Source organism: Phoca vitulina, unplaced genomic scaffold, assembly GCF_004348235.1.
Source record: "Phoca vitulina isolate PV1807 unplaced genomic scaffold, GSC_HSeal_1.0 scaffold55, whole genome shotgun sequence".
NCBI lineage: Eukaryota > Metazoa > Chordata > Mammalia > Carnivora > Phocidae > Phoca > Phoca vitulina.
Window position 1 is genome coordinate 1,957,821 of NW_022589758.1, and position 22,261 is coordinate 1,980,081.

Here is a 22,261-nt window from a genome sequence, read left to right on the forward strand (position 1 = left end):
TGTCCCAGAGGCCCTCTACCTTGTTGCTGAGCGACATCATCTAGACAGGTAGGCCCCCTCTCTGATTTCCCCTACTCTCCCAGGTAGTCTCTTGTGCTATTCCCCTTTTGGGTGTGGCCTTGTGCCTCTGTCTCTGGAAGGTTCCCAACTGTAAGGCACCTCCCTTCTTACGCAACCTTGTCCATGCACCACCCAAATAAAGCTTTTGTGTTACCGCCTCTCATGAACCTGTCTCTTCCTTGATCAACTTCCAAATCCCCAAACTTACTACACCAACCCATCTAAATAAAGTAAGTATATAAACAGGCTCCAGATGTATTGAATATGGCCTCCGCTCTATCCACAAACAAAAGAGGAGGTTCCCTACTATTCAGCAACAGCTCTGAGAAATTAAAGAGTTGACCAAATCAACTAAAGGGCTGGAGACCCACTCCTACCCCCATCTGGGCAAGTAGGAAGTGGTCAGCTCCTTAGCAAAATTACCGATGGGTCAAGAATCTCCTCTGAACCCTTCAACAATCCATCTCTCCTCATAGGCCTCCCTGTCTTTAAAGTTTCCACAGATAAAAACCTGTTCTCGGCAGAAAATCTGATTTATGCTGGGTTGTGCCAAACTGGTAAGGACCTATGAGCTTGTGGTTTAGAGCACAAACTATGGAGCCAGACATCCAGTCAGAATGCCAGCTCTGTTACTCACTAGACGCATAGCTAACCTCGCTGTGCCTCAGTTCCTTCTCTCGTTATGTTGCTGTGAGAACCCAAGATAAATCACACAACATGGTGCCTCCTCAGAGTCTCTCAGCCTCACCAGCTCCTGAGCCCTTGGCCCCCTCCTCACTGACTGCCCCCACCGTGGTGGGAACCACAGCAGCTCCAGAGCTCCTGGGCCTGAGGTGGACCGACAGACCGACTGAGGCTCTGGAGGCACACCCAGCCTGGAACGATGATCCAAGCCACTGGATGTGGTACGCGCCCTCCTCAGGGGCTGCCTCAAGTGGCCAGGTGACACAGTCCAGAAGGGCATTAGCCCCAATGGGGCGAGCTTTGGCCAAAGAGGGATGGAAGATGTGGAATGACAGAAAAATTCTTCTCTCTTTCCCCATTAGAAAGTCCTGAGGTAGGGTTTTCTGAACAGGCATCCTGTACCACCAAGTATTTGTCTCATTTCCTTTCTCCCTCACACTCGCTGCCCTGGGATCGTAGGGAAGACCTGCCCCAGGCTCTGTTTTCCAAAGAATCCAAGTAAAATTGGTGGGAAAAAATTAAAAAATAATAAAAATAAATAAAATAAAATAAGAAATAAAATAAAATAAAATATTAACCAAAAAAAATCAGGAGAAAAAAACTGATACAAGTAAAGCACTCAGAACTTCACTGTCTAATACAGTTGCCACTAACCATGAGGCTATTAATAAGCACATGAAATGTGCTCGGTGTGAATCGAGATGTGCTGTAAGTGTAAAATGCACATTGGATTTCAAAGACTTAGTACCAAAATGTAAAATACCTCATTATAAACTTACACTAACTACGTGTTGGAATGACAAAATTTTGGATAACTGGGCTTGAATAAACAATTAAAATTAGTTTCACCTGTTTCTTTCTACTTTTTTAAAAAAGATTTAATTTATTTATTTGACAGAGACAGCGAGAGCGCAGGAACACAAGCAGGGCAGATTGGGAGAGGGAGAAGCAGGCTCCCCGCTGAGCAGGGAGCCCGATGCGGGGCTCGATCCCAGGACCCTGGGATCATGACCTGAGCCGAAGGCAGATGCTTAACTGACTGAGCCACCCAGGCGCCCTCTTTTTACTTTTTTTTAAATGTGCCTACTGAATATTTTAAATTACATGTTGCTTCCATTACGTTTTTATTGGACAGCTCTGACTTAGATTTTAGTACCTTGTAAGTCCACAAGAGAGATTAGTTGTTTTCATTTCCCTTCCCAAGAAGTTCTAGAGATTTGCTGTCAATAAAGCCTAATGATAAAAAGAATGTGGGAACAGAAAGGGAGACAGACAGGGAGAAAAGGGAACAAATATTTGTTAAGTACCCTTAATTATATATCATACAAATACTCGAAGTCTATTCATTATTATCCTCATTTGGCAGATAAGGAAGTAAGGGCTCAAAATAATTTTCCCAAGGTCACAGAGGTATTAAACAGACCTGAAAACTGGACCCAGGTCTGCCTGACTCCACAGTCCATGCTCTTTTCAATCTAGCATACTGTCAAAGGATTGGCTCTCATGGTCTGGTATGGTTTCAATAAGTGAGGTTTTTTGACATATGTTAGGGCTTCCTAGAATTCCCTTAAATCACCTACCCAGGAGGTCAACTACACTAACCAAGTTAAAAGCTGCTGCTGAACACAAATCAATCAATCAATATCCCCCTCACCCACCCCTCTCGCTTTGAGTGCAGGAAAGGGAATTCAATTGGTCCATGGCACGTGGTCATCATACATCCACGAGAGCCCCCTTTGTTTTGTATTTTTCCCCATTCAATCCCATTCTCCCACTGGCTCTTACTTGAGCACACATAATGAACAGTCTTTCAATAATACCCTTCATGGGTGCCTGGGTGGCTCAGTTGGTTAAGCGACTGCCTTCGGCTCAGGTCATGATCCTGGAGTCCCAGGATCGAATCCCACATCGGACTCCCTGCTCAGCAGGGAGTCTGCTTCTCCCTCTGACCCTCCCCCCTCTCATGTGCTCTCTCTCTCTCTCTCTCTCTCATTCTCTCTCTCAATAAAATCTTTAAAAAAATAATAATAATAATACCCTTCATATGTTTATTTAGATCTACAGGTGTCCTTGAAAAGTGTTACTGTGTGCAAAACTGCTTTCTTGTTCTGATTTATGCCACACTGTTTCCTAAAATCTAATAATGTAGACATAAGTAAATATAAATCTATTGCCTCTGGCAGCTACATCATGTTCCACCATACGTAACTACCATATCCTACTTATCCGGTCCTTAAGTGGTGACTCCGACATCGTCTCTGACTCCTTTCCACCACCCGTGATGCTGAGATGATCACTGCCACAGGTCTACTTGTTGAAGTTTTGCTGGAGTAAATATCCAGGAGCAGAAATGCTGGGGCATACTCTCTATATTCTGTGTTAGCTTCACTAAGTAACCAAGCAATGCCGGCTCACTCTCCACAATGAATACAGTTAGTCACCTGCCATGCATGAAGTTTCTAGTTCTTTCCATCCTTGCCACACTTGACAATACCCAACTTCCTAACTTTGGCCAATCTGAAGGGTGTCAAGTGGTAGCATATTATTTGAATGTCCATTTCTCTGCATATTGATTAGAAGAACATCTCTTCATATTCTTATCGGCCTTCCATAGTTGGGTAAAAGATTTTCTGAAGACCTGGTACCTGGAGTTGCCACCAACGCAAGCCTCTGACTTTTCAAGAAGGCAAGAATGTTTCAGCTCAGAGGGTGGAGGACTATGGACACATGGCTTTCTTCTCCCAGCTATAGTAAGGCTCTGGACTGACCATGTCCATCAATTTTCTGCAGATATAAACACTCTAGGGCTTGGAGATTTGGTTGTACAATGAAATCTCATGGAAGCAGGGCTGGTATTGCCATAACTGTGTCTCTTACTACCTTCTGGGACTACTTCTCAAGTGAGATGAAGGAGAAGCGGTGTAGAAAGAATTCAAGTTTGGCATCCTGATGGAGCCACATCCAGTCTGGGTGACACGCCAGGCTGTGGTGCTTATAAAGGACAAGAAATCCTGTACTCCCCCCAAGCAAAGCAGAATTAAAGTTGGGTAAGGAGGCTTTGGGACTTTATTTAGCATGTAATTAGAAATTATAATTTCTTTTGACTCAGTTTATAAAAGCAAGAGGTTTTAGATCAGGGGTTTAGATTTCTTCCTAGAAATCTGATGATGGGAGAAATGTGTGTTCAAGATTGGGACATTTCAATATTTAGGTAACTTTTATGCTACCACTTGGGCTTCTCACACACCTGTCAACATGGTTGGGAATAATTCAACAGGGAACTAGCCTAGAATACAATGCGCCTTGGTATTTATTTAATGAAAATACTCTCTATACTCATTTCAGACCCTTCTGGGGGTAAAATTTATCCCAGAGAGTTGAAGTTAGCTTTGGTGGGAAGAGGTCCACACTGACAAACTTCTGTCCTTCCCTGAGGTGGGGGGGGGGGGGCGGTCACTGCTAAATGTCAACTCCAGTAAGTTAAGAAACAACATGCTGAGGAATACTGGGGGAGCCTCCAGACCCCTCCCTAATGTCCCCATAAGGGGTGGAGGGGAGAGGGAAGGATAGGATCCTGGTGGTAAGGGCAATCCAAGGAACTGAGCATGCTCAGCTAGGCTGTTTGCTCTCTCTCTCTCTGTCTCTTCTGCCATGAGCTAAGAGGCCAGCCTCTGAAAATGCTGCCTATGACTCTAAGCTCTGCCAGGACATGTTTAATGAAGTGCAGGAAGTATTAAAAGCGCAAAAGGTCTCAAGAGACAAGTCATGTGCCTTTATCCAGATTTTACTGGTAATAAAGATGACATTTGGATCCCCATCTGGCTAACTCCTCAGAGTCTATGTCTCAATTCATCCTGAGATTGGGAGGGGAAGAGATGATAATGACCTCTTGGTCCTCTCCTCTACCTCAGCTCCCTCCATTTGACTTCCACCCAATTTGAAGTCCTCTTCTGCTTTTGTCTGGCTGACAGACTCTGGCAGTTAAAACCTATGGAAACACTTAATCACAGCCACCAGAAATCTCGCTCAAAACGTCGTTTGCACTGATCAGTAACAGATGGCCTCGAATCAGTATCTGATGCTGGGAGTCTACTAGCCAAGCCTCGGGAGGGACTCGGAGACACTCAAAATCTCCAAGGCACACAAAGATGTAAGTGGTTCTGACTCCTGACAAGCTGAGCTGGCCAGGACTCAATTCGCAGAACCTCCAATTGATGTCTAGAGACAGAAGAAAATGAAATTGAAAAGTAAAAAAAGAGAGAGAGAGAGGAGAGAGAGGGAGATAAATGACCAGAAAAGTTTTACATGGTAAAGATGATCATTTTTCCCATTTTTGTGCTTAAGACAATGAATATATATGCTTTGAAGGCCTTCTTCAAGCATGGAGCTATTCCACTGGGTCTTTCCCCACCTGGAAGCAGAAACACCTTATGAACACCTCTGGGGCTTCGTGCTGTCTCCTTCGCATTGTCTAGACACTTTCCATCCTTCTTTGTCGGGTCAGGTGGCTCCTATAGACTCGGGCCTGCTTTTCCTGAACCTTCAGATTGGGCTGAGCCTCTTATCTAGTCTGCCTTCCCCTAAAGCTGCCATGTTCACCAGTCCGGTGACTCACCACAGTATACTACTGTTAGCAGTTGATGTGTCTGTCCCTTCAACTGGGCCCTTCCAGCTCCCTGATTTCTGTCATCTTTTCCCCCATACCTTCACAGGGTCTCGCACACAGCTGGCCCTCCATACATACTTGCTGAGCTCCACCAAACTATTTCCCTTTCTGGGAAATCCTTCCAATTCCCCATGGCCAGTATGGAAGTCCTTCCAGGAATGGGAGGATCTGACGGTTTCCTAATCTCATTTTGCGAAGTCAAGGGAATCCTCAACAGCCCAAGGACATGCTGTGGATGATGAAAAGGATTCCCTGTGGTTTTAAGACCACAACACGCTCCTCCTTTAACAGAATAAACCCTATCAGTGATCTAGAGCCCATGTGAGTTGAAATTTAAAAATTCTTGTCCATCTTGGAGTACCTCTACCGATCCACAGGAGCAGAATTCCTAAAGCTTCATGGAATCAGACTGGTATCTGAGAACAAATTTTCTTACCACCTTTCATCCTGAGTTTGGTCAAATTGTTCATAAGCTATGTGATCCTGAGCGTCTGTGCTTTGGGCAAAAGAAAATACTGTGTTTGCAGCTACCTGCAGCATAACTTCATTCATGCCAGTACGGGTCTTTAAAATACTGACATGTACCTTGTTTATATCCACAAGAGCTCAGCTTTCAAGGCAACATGCAAGAGCCTCTGAAACTCTCTGTAGCGGTCCTGTATTTTTCACTCTGCTTAGAAAAAAAATATGTAACGTGTTCCTGGGGAAAGACTTACTATCTCCTGGAAGTCCAACCTTGACAGCCATACAAGTGATTACAATGATCTGTAAAGTGTCCACTCACCTTTATTGAGGGAAACACCTGGGCTCTTTATGGCTTTCGTTACACTCTTATTCTAAATCTCCTGGCTAATCTGTCATCCTGATGACCAAGGGCAACGATGTATGAAGGGCACAGGAAGTAACCTCTGGTTTAAAAGTACACCTACCCATTCTTCACTTATTGCCAGAAAAGGGCTTGTTACCACCACTGGAATGTGCTTCCTAGGTCAGCGGGGACATCGTGAAGGAATAACAACATCTGGCACCCTTTGTGCACACCAAGAATGGTATTTCGGGGGTGAACAGAGCGTCCTGGGCAAGAGCAACCTTTTGTATATCGGATTTGAGCAAATCCTGACCGCTGTTTATGTGAACAATCCTAACTGCAAATGAAGTGCCAACCACGGCTGCCTACCATAGGACAAGTCTTTGAAGTTGCCGGATGCATTTCTTTCGTGTCCTCATCTTTATTCATCAAGACCAACAGACCGAATTGTGCCCATTCTCAACACTGAATCAGAACCAAGTTTTGCACTTGTCTGCGGAATGATGCTGATCATCCGCTCGGGCTCCATGGCCTGTGGGGGGAAGTTCCTATGGAACGGGCGGCTTTCTGAAATTCGAGAGAAGAGAAGGCTGCACGCAGCACTCCACCCTACCTTATCCTCAAACCATGCCTCTGACAACCCTGGGAGAGAGGGAGACGATGGGGGTAGATGCATACAGCCAAGGTCAGCTGTAGGCAAAAATCCAGGAGTAGACAGACCTGGTCTTGGATTTCCCTCCGGCCCCATATTTTACGCCATCTCCTTTTGCCTGGTCACAAGCCCATGAGGATCTGGTTATCCATGCAGCCTGCCATCATGATCCCCAAATAGGTATCACACTCCTACTACCCACGCCTTTTGGCCACACCGTTCTAAAACATGACCCCTGCCCCGTCTCTTTTCTTTCTTTCCCTCGCTTTACAAAGCACACAAGCAAAATCGATGGTCCCTCCTCCAGACTATCACGGAAGCTTCGCGTGCTGCTGGCTTCACCTTTCACGTATCACATGATACCTCTGATGTGTGCCAGTTTCCCTTCCCCCGCTAGACCATGACCTTATTTGAGGACGGTGGTTGTTTCTTAGTCACCTATCTCCAGGGCACTGCGCGATGTGCACACAGCTGGTGCCTAATGACTGAACGAACAGAGCTCACAGAGCAATGGGACACGTGGATTAAATAGCTGTCAGTCCCAAATCCCACGGGATGTGGAAATAGATGGCTGTGTAGATCTAGGGCAGCTGAGAAGGCTTCACTGAAGAGAGGGGACATAGGCTGGACCTTGGTGAATGGCAAGGAGGTGGAGATGGTGAAATCCTCAAGTCCACGTTTCTACAGGACTGCACTTCACCATATCCTTTCCTGACAAATGCTGTTGCCCTCGCCCTGTGTCAAAGGGAGACCAGAGGGGCACCTGGGCAGCTCAGTTGGTTAAATGTCTGCCTTCGGCTCAGGTCATGGTCCTGGGGTCCCGGGATCGAGTCCTGCGTCGGGCTCCCTGCTCTGCGGGAAGCCTGCTTCTCCCTCTCCCTCTGCCTGTCCCCCCCTGCTCATGCTCCCTCGGTCTCTCTCAAATGAATAAATAAAAATTCTTAATAAAATAAAACAAAGGGAGACCACAAGGTTCTCTGCCTTGTGCTGATATTTCCTTTCCTCTTTCCCAACACCCACCTCTTATTTATTTAAGGTCTCAAGAGGGAAATTCGGCCAGAATTCATTTGGGTGACTGAATTTCTTAGGTGGGACTTTAACTTAGCATTCCTCATAGCATCTCATTAAACATGGACCATAACAAAAACAAAAAAAATCAATGGAAATAACAACTAGAGGAAAATAAAGACCGTTATCAGGAAGAAACATAAAATCACATCATTAAAAAGCTTGGGATTCCTAAAGTGGTCAAATCATACTAGGTTTCCAGAAACTGCCTCATAGAGATAATGGCCATCCTTTTTTAAAAATGTCCACTTACTGTTCAATGTAACATTGAATATTACAGTATTTTTCTTAACTCTTTCTTCTTTTTTTTTTTAAAGATTTTATTTATTCGACAGAGAGAGAGACACGGCAAGAGAGGGAACACAAGCAGGGGGAGTGGGAGAGGGAGAAGCACACCTCCCGCCGAGCAGGGAGCCCGATGCGGGGCTCGATCCCAGGACCCTGGGACCATGACCTGAGCTGAAGGCAGATGCTTAACCCAGGCGCCCCTTAGCTCTTTCTTCTATATTTGTATCTATTTTTCTTACACTGAGAATCTTGATTCCCAAAAATATTAACAAGTTAACTCATTGGTTTTTATTTCACAATACACACAAAACTATTTTAAAACTGTAATGCCAATACTAACAATAAATGATGGAGTCAAGTTTAAAATTTTTGTGCTTTTTTTCTTTAGACTACATCCCACTAAAAACGTACTGTCAGAGAACTATGTTTAAAAGTCCTTAAAATAGATACTTTTCTCTGTGTAGTTATGTTGCTGAGAGCTTTATACACATTTTAAGGTCTTCATTTGTTTCTGTTTGTTTTTGATTTTAAGATTTGAGGTTTTTTTCCTTTTCCTTTTCCTTCTCTGGTAACTTGATATTTTAAATATGTAAACATTTACATCTTTCAAAACTGAAAAGAAAGAGACATGGAGAGAAGTGTCAGATCCGTCCTTACCCCCCACCCTCACCCCAAAGGGAACAGTTTTTTAAATACCCAGTTTTTAAGCCTATCACAGAGTGCGCTGACTTAGGAATACAATAAATGAACAGAGAAACCTTTGGAAGGGACGATTCCTTTCTGGGCAGGTGGCATTTCCCCTCTGCTCACTCTCTGGGGCAGCTAGAGCCCGTTCTCTCCAGTCCCCTTCGTCAGGAGCACACAGTGCCACTTACAACCTCTGCCACTGGGAGAATATTCATCATTCTTTTTTGAGCCAGACCCATGAACTTGTCGGCATACCTCAAAGGCAAAAAAGAGGGGGAAAAAAAAGTGTGCCTGCGCTACCTGTTTTCATGATTTAATAGTTTTTTAAATGCTACTTTGAGAAGCTGTTCTTCTGAGCTCGGGAAGGAAAGGGAGGGCTCCCGTGGAGGGGCCAGCTCTCCCCACATCACAAAGTGAATGGGAGCAAACTCAGAAAGGCAGAGGAGCAGGGGAGCTGAGACGTGGGGTGGTCAACTGTAAAGTCTGCAAGATCCGCTTAAAATGTGCCAAACACAGAGTTCAACTCATCCTGGAAATAGAGAAATAGGTACAATGCAAAAATGTTCTAAGCGTACTGTTCAGTATTAGGATTGCCAAAAACCCACTCCTGTTTGGATGTGCTATCAAGGTTACTTCCCTGAAAGCCACACAAACTCTCTATATATTTTAAATCCAACTAAGGTGCAAGGAATACTGACAAAATTGTATACTGGTGATAAAGTGTTGCAAATGACATTCTGCCTTTAAAGTTTCCTGGATGCAAACAGAAGCTCTTTCTAGCTCTGGTATAGGAACAAGTATGTGTGTGCACCAACGGCCTGCTACACAGCCGGAAAACTCCCATCAGCTCTCTGCCTAGGAGGTAACAATCAGACTTGGTTCTAAATCATGTGCCAACCCACAACCAACGCAGGCTGATTAGCGGGCAGGTTGCTTTTTGGTGGAGAGACATGCCCGAGGGACACAGGGTCACCCAGCGCCTGCCGGAGTGAAACCAGAGCGGGGGGGGGGGGGGGAGGGATATCCAACAGGGACGCACTGAAAGCTGGTAAGCACGCCCCCTACTAGAGATCAAGCCACACCTTGAAAACCGACAGGAAAGATGCTAAAGCAGAGAAGATAGCTTCCTGTGGACCCCCAAGCCTCCACATCTCTGCCCATCCCTGTTGTCACTGCTTGAATTTAAGAAACCTGCAGGGAACAATTTGGGTCTTGCAAAACAGCCTAGTATTCACATTTAAAGGAAAAAGATCTTTTTTTAATTTCTCTACTTCGTAATCCCTTAAGTAGTTTAAAAATGCAATTTAGCTAATTTTACTGTTCTCTCAACTTTTTATTTTTTTTTTTAAGATTTTATTTACTTATTTGACAGAGAGAGACACAGCGAGAGAGGGAACACAGCAGGGGGAGTGGGAGAGGGAGAAGCAGGCTCCCCGCAGAGCCGGGAGCCCGATGTGGGACTCGATCCCAGGACCCTGGGATCATGACCTGAGCCGAAGGCAGTCGCTTAACCGACTGAGCCACCCAGGCTCCCATCTCTCAACTTTTTAATTAGCTCATATTAAGCTTATTGCAATCATTCTTAACCCCTAGATTGTCTACCTTCTTACTACTTCACCCGTTTCTCCTATTCCAGCATTCATTTACATTGTAACAATTTCACTTATGCACTTAGGAAATGTTCATGAGTTGTCTGGTATGTATCAGGCACTGTTTCAGGTGTTGAGGCACAGTGGTGAGATCTGAGCGAATGACAGGAGATGCTTGGCCAACACTTTTTGGGAAGTGAATTTTGAAAATGTTGATTATCATCCAACACGTGGATATACAATCCGTCCATCAGAAGGAAGATTCTTTTCATTATGTCTATAGGCCACATGAACAATGTACAAAGCTTCTGCAAAGTAAAAGCAGCAAATACTTAGAGCTTATTCTGCACCAGATACTGTTCTAAGTTCTTTACACGTATTAACCAATTTAATCCTCTCGACCCATTTTACAGATGAGAACACTTGGGCCTGGCAAGCTTAAGTGGCCTTTCTAAAGTTACTCAGTGGTGGAGCTGGCCTTGAACCCAGGCAGCCTGGCTCCAGGTTGCCTTTTTCTGACCCCAGTGGGACTGAGGCCTCCTTAAGGTTTGCTTCTGACACAGTGGAATTTAAAACAGCAGGATACAAATAGAGGCATTATATTCCAGAGAGAACGGCCAAGAAACATTGCTGATTGGTTGCCTGGTAAGGATGGAATGGGCTTTGGAGAATTTCATACTGTCATGAAATAAACATGTGATTTTGACCTTCCAGAAGTGACAGAAACTATGCAAAGTATCCCATTTTTATCCTTTTCTCCTTTCAGCCTTCACTTTAGATCGTGATGTTCTGGCAGAATTTTGCTCAAAATTGGTTGTGGCTTCCCGAGTGCTGAGACATACACAACCTGGGAAGAGGGACATATCTACCTTTCAGACTGAAAAAAAAAAGGACTTTAAACAAGCTTTTAACACCCTGCACAAAACCCCCTCACCTTTTTTATGGATGTCAAAACTAAAATCCAGAAAAGTTAGGTAAGATTTGCCAAAAGCCACAGAGCTGAACCTGAACACCTTCCCTAGGCATGTAATCAACCTGTTCCTCATGACGAGTCAACTCCTGTGTCTTGGATCCCACAGCCATTCATTACACATATGACAAACAGCACGGGCATCATCTGGGAGCTGGTTAAAAATATAGACTTGTTGGGGTGCCTGGGTGGCTCAGTCGTTAAGCGTCTGCCTTGGGCTCAGGTTAGGATCCCAGGGTCCTGGGATAGAGCCCCACATCGGACTCCCTGCTCAGCGGGAAGCCTGCTTCTCCCTCTCTCACTCCCCCTGCTTGTGTTCCCTCTCTCGCTGTGTCTCTATCAAATAAATAAAATAAAATCTTAAAAAAAAAAAATCTTTAAAAAAAAAAAAATACAGACTCGCAGGGCGCCTGGGTGGCTCAGTCATTAAGCATCTGCCTTCGGCTCAGGTCAGGATCCCAGGGTCCTGGGATGGAGCCTCCCCTCGGGCTCCTTGCTCAGTGGAGAGTCTGCTTCTCCTTCTCCCTTTGCCTCTGCCTCTGCCCCTCGCCCTGCTCCTGCTCTCTGGCTCTCGAATAAATAAAATCTTTAAAAAAAAAAAAAAAAAAACAGTCTCGCAGGCCACCTGGGTGGCTCAGTCAGTTAAGCGTCGGACTCTTGATCTCAACTCAGGTCTTGATCTCAGGGTCACGAGTCCAAGCCCACCCAGCGAAGAGCCTAGTTAAAAAATAAATAAATAGGGCGCCTGGGTGGCTCAGTTGGTTAAGCGACTGCCTTCGGCTCAGGTCATGATCCTGGAGTCCGGGGATCGAGTCCCACATCGGGCTCCCTGCTCAGCAGGGGGTCTGCTTCTCCCTCTGCCCTCTTCCTTCTCGTGCTCTCTCTCATTCTCTCTCTCTCAAATAAATAAATAAAATCTTTAAAAAAAAAAAAAAATAAATAAATAAATAAATAAATAAATGCAGACTCAGGCCTCACCCGACAGGCTGAATCAGTCCGCATTTTAACAAGCCTCCTCCCTCCCCCCAGGTAATCCATATGAATAAAGTTGAAGAAGTGCTGGGATGGTCACTAACTCCGTTTTCTAGATATTTTAGTTGCAGGAGGGGAGCAGTCATTGACTCCATATTGGCTAGAAGCACATCCATCTCTTGAAAGGTAGCTTCCCAGCCTCACCTTGTAATTGAACTTAAAATCACCTTCTGATGCAAAACAATCTACAGTTTGATTTAAGGTATGTCTGGGCTTTTAAGTCTCAGTCACTCCTTGGTGAACAGATATTAAGCCTTCAGATGTAAAAAAAAAAAAAAAAACAAAACAAAAAAAAAAACTATGTTTCTTATGAGACCTGGAAAGACATGGCCAATCCCCCATCCTTACAATGACTCCTGCTGGTGTCTTTTCTTCAGAGCAGGTTAAATGCCTTTCCCGAATCCCCGCAAGTCCCTTTAGGACAGACAGCAAACATAAATCTCAGCCCAGCTCCTGCCCAAGTGAACATGAACTAATCAAAATAATAATAGTAACAGCTATCGCTCACGTGGTGCTTACAGCGTGTCTGGTGCTGTCCAGATAGCTTAAACATATCAAAAACTCACTTAATCCTCACAGCAACCCTGTTACGGATGAATACAGTGAAGCACAGAGAGGTTAAGTGGCTTGCCCAAGGCCACACAGCTAATTCAAGGTGGGGATTCTAATCCAGGCCGGCTGTCTTCGGAAGCCATGCTGGTAACCATAGCGCCACACGGCCCCTCAAAAGTCAAAGTGATGCTGCCCAGGGTTCCAAGAGTCTCTCAATAAAATGCTCCCATAATAAAGCCTGATCGTGTACTTAGGAGAATGTAGTTCACTTCAGAGATTTTACTTGACAAAAAGAAAAAGAGAGGCCAGCAACCACTAGGACATTGTTTTACAAAGTTAAAAAACATGACCTCTGGTCTCTCATTCTTGGTTGTGATCGCAAAGACCATGCATGCGGTCCAGGGCGCCTGGGTGGCTCAGTCGTTAAGCGTCTGCCTTCGGCTCAGGTCATGATCCCAGCGCCCTGGGATCGAGTCCCACATAGGGCTCCCTGCTGGGCAGGAAGCCTGCTTCTCCCTCTCCCACTCCCCCTGCTTGTAGTCCCTCTCTCGCTGTGTCTCTCTCTGTCAAATAAATAAATAAAAATCTTTAATAAAAAAAAAAAGACCATGTGGTCTGCTGCTCGGAAGTACTTGAAAATGTCCTTCTGCCTGTAACTGGAACCGGCTCCAACATTAAAACTGCATCGTGTTGTCTATAAATGAGAAGCAGTTGTGAACTCTAAGGATTCGTGATAATGCTGGCTTTGCTCATCTGTTAAATCCATGGTCTCATTTCTCTTTTTAGCTGCAGATAGCTTTTTTTCTAAATGAAATCTTAACGACCATTCCAATATACATGACTGGGCAAAGCCTTGTGCTTTGGTTGGGAGTGAAGAGGGGAAAATCTCTTGACCTCCACGATCAGTATCCCCTGCAGGGAGGTCCCTAGAACCCCAGAGTTCTGGAAACCCAGAATGAAAAATAGCCCAGGAAACAGAATGAGCCGCTTAGCTTCTGCACGAATTCAGCTCTCCTTAGGCCTCCCTGCCTGATCCTTCCTATACACGGCGATGTCCTTCGCCTTGTACCAGGAAGACGCCGCAGGATCTGAATTCTGCTCTGTGGAGCTGAAAGGCAGGACACATTTGCCATACATTTGAAAAGGGCACTACCCAACATTCAGCAAGACAGGAGATATAAATACACACTGGTAAGTCCCAACCAATAACCCTGACCAACCTGTTAACCGTGACACGTATCCCACTGAGCGGTTGGCTAATAGCCACCGCCAAGCCATTATCCCTGTCAGTGCATATGAGCGACATTTAAATTTACAAAAATTAGTGTTTAAAATAGTTTTAGGTGCTGACCGCCCACAGGGAGAATGGCAGAGTGGTTCCCAATATGTTGATGCTCTCCGCCCCAGGTGGCATTTGTGAAACTGTGGATACAGCCCTCCAGATCCCCGAGGAACCCTTGTAACCATTTCCGTGCCCCCAGCCCAAACTCAACGGCCATTAGGTAATGACTTCAAGGAAGAGAACAGGAAAGCCCAGCTCCCTTGCCCGGGGTGGGTCAGGACAACCTGAAGGCAAACTGAGCCTTTTGGAGTCCCTGTCCTCTTTGCGACTTTGCTAGAGAGGACACCCTTGCTTGGCTCCCTTCCCTTCCCTGCCCTGGTTCCTTCTCCTGTTCTCTAGGGGCACTTCCTTTACAATCACCGGCACAGGAATTCCCAGCTCGGGGTCTGCCTCTGGGAAACGCCCCCTAAGAGACTACACAACCCGGCTCACTACCGTGCCACTTCATTGGCACGAATCATTTGGCCAACCCAGTGGCAGTTAATGAACAAGGGACTTGAGCCACACCCTTCTCCTACCACAAATACGTCCATAATCTTTAGCCTCAATTGGTCTTATTTGATCAAAAAGGTGGGACCCTAATCCTAAATATTATAAAGTCTCAGCTGAGAAGAATGTATAGGGCATGGCATGTGTGGGTTAAATCAATGCTCAAGTTAATTAAAAAAAAAACCCTTTCTATGATATAGTAGTGTGCTTTCCTTACTAAGCTGGGCTTAAATGATTTAAATAAATCTTCAGGGAGTGGAGCAGGTTTGGGTTATTTGTCTCTTAAAGGTCACAAACGTGCAGTACCAAGGACCTATAAAACTGTACAATAAGTGAGAGGCTATAATTCGCACACATCCTTAGACCTTGAAAATTGCTTTTGACCATATTTTTTATACGAGCTTGCTTTCTTGAAATTTCCCTAACTCTATGGGTTTGCACGTGGCAAAAAAGGTCTGGGTTCCCTTGGGTTCCACTTCTTCTGACACCTCTGAATCAAGTCCACCCCGTGGGATGTGAACTGTGATCCACCCAGCGAGACCCGGAGACCCCGATGGGGCCAGCCTCACGTGACCGCACACCTCGGCTTTCACAGACCCGTAACAGCGCAGCTCACCTTTATTCCCAGGGCTTCTCCAGAAATGACGGCAACCGTCACACCATCCTTACTGGGTTTGGGGATTTCTTTACTCTTCACCTCCTGGTACTGAGGCTCCACCATCTTCTCTGAGCTTCGCAAATTAACCCACAGTTGGAGGCCATGGGCTGGCTCTTCTGAGCAAGGCATCTCGGCGTGCAGAATGCCCCGGCCTGCGGTCATCCACTGCAAACAGCGGACCAACAAGAAGGAAATGTAACCCAGCCTCTAACAAGTCTGCAGGTGGGGCAACTGTGTCATGGGGACTAAGCCAGGCCCCTTACAAGCGCTGCTTTCGGGGTGGTGAGGAATAACAAAGCAACAATGACAACTGCTGAAGCCATTTCCAGGATTCCTAAAGCTCTGCAAGCTTCCTCATTTGAATTCAAAGCATCAGACCTGAAAGTCACACAAATGGAAGGCTCTTCGCTTGGGCGCCCCGAGTCTTAGATTGAGCTCTGAGACGGGGAGCTGCAGGGGGACAGTATGCCGGGAACCACACTCAGGAGCTACACCTTACGTGAAAAGCACATGACCGGGCTGGGGGAGAAGCCAAGGCGCAGCGCAGTTACAACGGACGCCTCGGCCGGTCCAACACGGAGCTCCAGTGTTGGCTGAACCTTCCGAATTGTCCCAAATTGAGACGAGGTAGCCGAGCTTTCCCATCCCCACATGGGCACGCCGTTAACCGGGACCCAAGCCGCAGCGGGGAGCACAGCCGTGGGAGCCCCGGCAAGCAGAGGCCGCGCCTGCTGCAGAGGGCGGGGCCCAGGACAGGACGCAGCTGAGAGGCGGCGCTAGCCCGTACTGGCGCAGCTGGACGCCATGGGCCTCCGCCTACAGCTCCGCGCGGGGGCCCGCGGCGCCCACTGCCCCGTGCACAGGGGACTTGTCTGTGCTTGCTCGGTTCCGCTAATGGAGCCCTCACTGCCTGGAGCAGTAATTGCCTCCACCGGTGTGCACATTCTGCAAGCATCTGTTTCTGTCTTTATCGAGAGCGTTATCAGGGGCCAGCCCCAGACACTAACCTCGGGACCTAGGGATGGAACATGGCAGACAGGTTCCTCGCCTGTCCTAGCTTGGCTTCGGACACAGAAATCCCGAGACTAGGAGTGAAGGGCAAGTATTTCTTTGGGACGTGCTATAGAAAGCACAGGTGAAGAAGGAAAAAGCAAGCTCGGCAAGGGAGAAAGCCAAAAAGGGGTGGGGACAAGCAGGGGCCATCTGTGGGCCCCCGGGGCTCACAGATGGGTAGCCAACTCCCATCCCTCTCTGACAAGACTTCTTCTGGGGGCGTCCAATCCCGAGCACATCCGGAAGCTGAGAGCGCCCTCGGGCAGAGTAGCTGCGCGTGAGATGGACAGCCGCGCATGCGCGCACACACACGGGGACTGCTGCCACCTGGACTCGGGGGTGGGGCAGAGGGCCAAGAGGCAGGCCACCAACAGCATCCTCCAGCCGGCCCTCGTGCGGAGAAAATCTTTAAACAATGAGACAATCAATTGGCATATGATTGTACTTGGGGGGGGAGCGGGCACCACGGGCTTCTGTGAGAGCGCAGGAACTGGAACAGCTTACCTGAGGGCGGAACCTTCAGGCTGGGACCCAGACAAGGAGTAAGAAGTGACCCGGGAAGGGCGAGAGGAAGGGAGTCCATACAAAGGGAAGAGCAGGTGAAAAGACTCTGAGACCAGAATGGGCAATATCCGTTCCCAGATCTGAAAGAAGGCCACTACATAGTTTAGTTTTCTTTCTGTCACTAAATCTAAATAGATTTCCATCTTCCATTTGACCAGACTGATGACACCTTCTAGTACAGGGGTCTGCAAACGACAGCCCAGGGGCCAAATCCAGCCTGCCACTTGATTCTGTACCTAAGTGTTACTGACACACAGACGTGCCCGTTCAGTGACATGCTGTCTGCTCGCATGCTGCGAAGGTAGGACAGAGTGGTTGCCACATATGGGACTATATGACCCACGAAGCCTAAAATAGGTGCTATCCACTTCTTACAGAAAACATCCGCTAACCACAGCTCTAACACAACATGAAGGAGATCTCAGCACTGCCCCACGCTGCGCTTCTTCCATCTGATGGCAGCTATTGGGGCTCCTCAGAGACTTGGCCTCCCGTGTGTTTTTCTGTTTCGTTCAGTTTATCTCTCCATATTTTCAATCTACTTTTCATACCTTGTTTATCCTTTTTTAGATATAACCTAGTTTGGCAGGAACTTTCTTAATATGTACAGCCCACCGATTAGATTTGGAGGGGGAGAGCAGATTTCTCTTTTCCACCTCGCTATTTACAAGCTCTGAGGCCATGGATGTCTTTTTTCAACATCTTTAAATCCCCACTCTCTCATTTTTTTTAAAGATTTTATTTATTTATTTCACAGAGAGCGAGAGGGATCACAGAGGAAGAAGAAGACTCGCTGCTGAGCAGGGAGCCCGACGCAGGCTTGATCCCAGGACCCCGGGATCATGACCTGAGCCGAAGGCAGACACTTAACCGACTGAGCCACACCCAGGTGCTCCCATTCTCTCATTTTAAAAATGAGGTAAAAAGAATACTTACTTTAGAGAGATTATTCACATGAAAATGCTTTCAATTTCATGTTCATTGAAACACAATTCAAATATTTGCAGTTAAAATTCCACACAATATGTAAATAATCCCAGAAAGTCCTTGACATTGAGTTCAGACTTACAAACCCAGCAAAGAATACCCAAGAGTTGCTGGGGCTTCTAATTCTAACGTGTCTCCAATAAGCCTAGGACGGTGGCAAGATTTGGATCATGGTCTTAAGTGACAACACTTACCCCTGCAAACAAGTTGGAAGACAAAGAGTAAATTGTCACGGGATGCCTGGGTGGCTCAGTCAGTTAATCATCTGACTCTTGCTTTCGTCTCAGGTTGTGATCGCAGGGTGGTGGGACCAAGCCCTGCATCAGGCTCCATGCTCAGCTCGGAATCTGCTTGGGAGTCTCTCTCTGCCCCTCCTCCTGCCCTCACTCTCTCTCTCAAATAAATAAATAAAACCTTTTTTAAAAAAAGAAAAAACTGTCACAAATGCAGTAGAAAGGTCTAGAAAGATGAGGACAGAAAGTGGTACACTGAGTTTGGCCATGTGGACATCATGAGTGACCACTGCCTGAGCAAACCTAGAGGTTTGGGTGGATGTTGAGAGAGGCCAACCCTGATTTCTGTGAGTGAAGCATGAAATGGAAGATGAGTAAGTTAAGACCATTATCCTTGATTATGCTTTTGAGAAATGTAAGAGAAAGACTAGTTGGGAACTAAAAAGTGACTGAGTGGGTCAAGGAAAGCTTGAGTGAATACAAGAAACCAGTGCAGGTTTCTAGGCTGAATGGAAGGATCCACAAAAAGGAAGAGGTCAAAAGTTTAAGAGAGAGAAGGAGGAAAGTGTGAATGTACTGGAACTGGGTGAGAGCAAGCATGCACACCCAAAGGCTATTAAACCATCAGCAATTACTTGTCTTTGGCCACACCTGCAGGTCTCCTGGGTTCATCTGACCAACATGTCCACAGAAGTCTTCATGGGCCATGCTGCCGCCCTCCAGGAGGTAAGATACCTTGGACAAAACAAGCAGAAGAAAAAGTTGGTGTTTGGCAGCTATGAAGAACTGTTCACTTCTTCCACAGAAAATGTGCTGAGGAAAGTGTCAGGGGTGACCAGGACAGTAGCGCAAGCTGAGAGAATGAATCTCTAGTGAAAGGACCATGCTAGTCCATACAATGTCTCTGAGAGAATTCCAAACAGGAGCCCCCTCTTCCATGTAGATGCAGCCCTGAGCATGCCAGAGCTCACAGCCAGGTGACAGAAGCCCCCACTTGTCCCCTCAGCCTACCATGATAGGTCCTAGAGCTCAGGGTGAAAGAGGAGCCTCCCTTTGAAACAGCTGGGCCATGTTACCAAGGCCATGTTCAGCCAGGTGTGTGGGACGACAGATTTCAGGTCTCCACACCTTCCCCTAAAAGCTGACTTGAGAAATCCAAAGGCAATGTATTTCCAACACCAGGCATACAAATTCACTTAGGTGCTCGATAAACCCAAGTGAAACATCAAATGAATTCATATAAATTAAAGCCAACTTTTCCAGAGGCATGTCCATACTAAATCTAAGAATGGAAAGAAATTCTGTGCTGTCCGAGAGTAGCCACTAGCCGCGTGTAGCTATTTAAGTTTAATTAAAGTAGAACAAAATTTAAAATTCAGCTCCTCAGTTACACTAGCCACATTTCAAGTGACAAACCCCTGGTTCTCCCCTTCCTTTTAGGTAATCAGCCTGCCCACAGAAAGCAAGTCCGTCTGGGAGGGGCCAGCCCCCATGGCCGTGGCCTTCACAGGTCCAGCACAGCCGGTGAAATCTGAATAAAGTCTGCCTAAGTTTCGCCCACATACGGTATTTGGAACCTCAGCTACATGCAGGTAGAAGTCACATTCTCCAATATCAGCTTCATCAGAAATAAGGTATTTTTTCGTGTCTGCCATCTTTCTTACTCTTTCATCTTCTCAACTGGCTCAGAATTCATGCTGGGAAAACAGGCCATCATTTACTCTGCCTTCTCATACCCCAACCGTAGGACAATTAAAGACCTGCCTACTGTCAAGCTGTTGAAATCTTATATTGTAGCCTTATACTAAACCACCTTCTTCCTGAGCCAACTTTGTTGGACGCCAGTTCCTGAAACCAAAGACTTACCTAGAGCATTTATGACAGGAGAAATCAGGGCTGGCTGACATGAGGGCCCTCCATGTGTCATCCTGCCAAACAATGACATTGAGGTACACTCTGTACAAAATGGTCTCAGCAGCAACCTTTATCCCAGCAGGTGACAGGCAGACAGCTACGGAAATTGGAGGCTCTAGGTTGGGATGGTTAATTTCCTGTGTCAACTTGACTGAGCTAAGGGATGCCCAGATACACGGTAAAATGGAACTTGCTATACCAATGGCAACAGTGCAACATCGGCCCAGGAAGAGAAGAGACCCACTTGCATGGGGAATTTATATACGATGACAGCAATTCCTGATCAGTGGGGCAAGGACGCATTTTCCGATAAACGGTATTGGAACACAACTGGCCGACCATGTGAGTAAAGAGAGTAAGCCCCCACTATATACGGAAACGTGTTCCAAATGCATAGAAGATTTAAATGTTAAAAACACACTTCTGAGATCTAAATCTACGGAGACAACAAGAATACAAAATGTCAGCACAAACCTATCTTTGCAGTGTGTATTATGATAGCAAAAAGATAGAACAATCCGGATGATGGGTCTACTAGGGTACACTCACCTAATTATGGTACAGCCATACAAGAGAATATTACGCACCTGTTAAAAAGTGACGTAGATCTCGATTCACTGACACGGAAAAATGAAATACTATTTAATCAAAAAAAGCAGGTTACTGAACAGCAATTTTATTTAAAGAGATCACATACAGTGATGAGTTTAAATGGGTTCATTTTAAAAGATTGTATCTTGTCATGTTACGGTGTGCGTGGAGATGCCTGGACGGACACACCAAAATGTGGACAGTGGTCTTCTCTAGAGGGTGGAATTGCAAGTACATTTTATTATATCCTCTTTCCGCTTTTCTGATAGTTTGGTTCTTCTGCAAGGAGTAGTTTACTTTTTTACAACAGAAACAACTTTTGTATCTTGCGAAAATAAAAAGATGCTACCGCTAATCAGCGAATGAAAAGAAGTGATATGCTTTATTCTGCAGAGACGCTGGTGAATATTTGTTCCCTCTTTAGGTGAACGGGGACTGGCCAGGAAGGCTGTGAGACAGAAGGGAAAATACAAAGAATTGGAAGAATAGCGCCATACTATGTGAGAGGACAAAAGTAGTTAGCTCTGACTTTAAGACGTTGCTAGATAGAAAAGACCTAGAATTAGTATAGAGGCCAAAATAGGAATGAAGCACTTAGGACCTCATGCAAAGCTTAAAAATGGAAGAGGACAAATAAAAAGCTTCCAAATCTCAAACAACCAGTCAAACTAGAAGGAGCAGTGTCTAGAATTGGCTTTCCTTTTCCTGTTATGCATGCATTTTTAATTAAAATAACTGCATAATACAGGCAATTTTCATTCTGTTTGGGCTGAAGCTTTGGGTTCTCAAAGGAGTCTCTTTCAAATCGTATTCCTTCCATCCCCAAAGTTTTTTCAATTACCCAAGCCTAGGGACTTTCAAGTTGTTAATCATCTAAAAATATGTCAACTTGAAAAAGTAAATTGTGGTGAGCATGACTCATTTAAAGATGAAAATTTACGCAGACACCAAAAGCGGTTTGCATGCGTGTGTGTGTGTGTGTGTGTGTGTGTGTGTGTGTGTGTGTGTGTGTTGCAAGTTTTATTTTAGAAAGCAATGTCAACGCTGTTTCTAAAAGACAGAAGATAGTTATCTCCACTTTTCCTTTACTTTCTCAGTGTGGCTGTCCTCTTTTCTCTCGTAATACAAAAGTAAACACCATCCTAAATACTATAAAATCTGAATTAGAGAAGTCTGGTCAATGAAGCTTTACAGAGTTCATAATGCCTGCCTTTTACTACTTAAAGCAAAAACCATACTTTTAGCCATTGGGAGGGAAAAAGATCAGAAACCAATGACCCCTTATTTATGACTTTTATTTTATTTATTTATTTTTCTCAAGTGCTATAAATGCTACACTGAGACTTTAAGTATAAATTAATGCCTGCAGCGGAT

General features: G+C 45.7%; 1 protein-coding gene across 4 annotated transcripts in view; it reads right to left on the reverse strand.

Annotated features, from left to right (window-relative positions):
- PIR (pirin) overlaps positions 1-22,261 on the reverse strand; it is a 101,837-nt gene that overhangs the window by 53,905 nt on the left and 25,671 nt on the right. For 3 of the 4 annotated variants that reach the window (XM_032389532.1, XM_032389528.1, XM_032389529.1), the window contains 2 exons: positions 19,034-19,117; positions 15,504-15,710 (listed from right to left, as the gene is read on the reverse strand). In XM_032389532.1, the coding sequence (XP_032245423.1) occupies positions 15,504-15,710; positions 19,034-19,117 (291 nt within the window). The remainder of the gene's footprint in view (positions 1-15,503; positions 15,711-19,033; positions 19,118-22,261) is intronic. The other variant, XM_032389531.1, reaches the window with a different exon arrangement.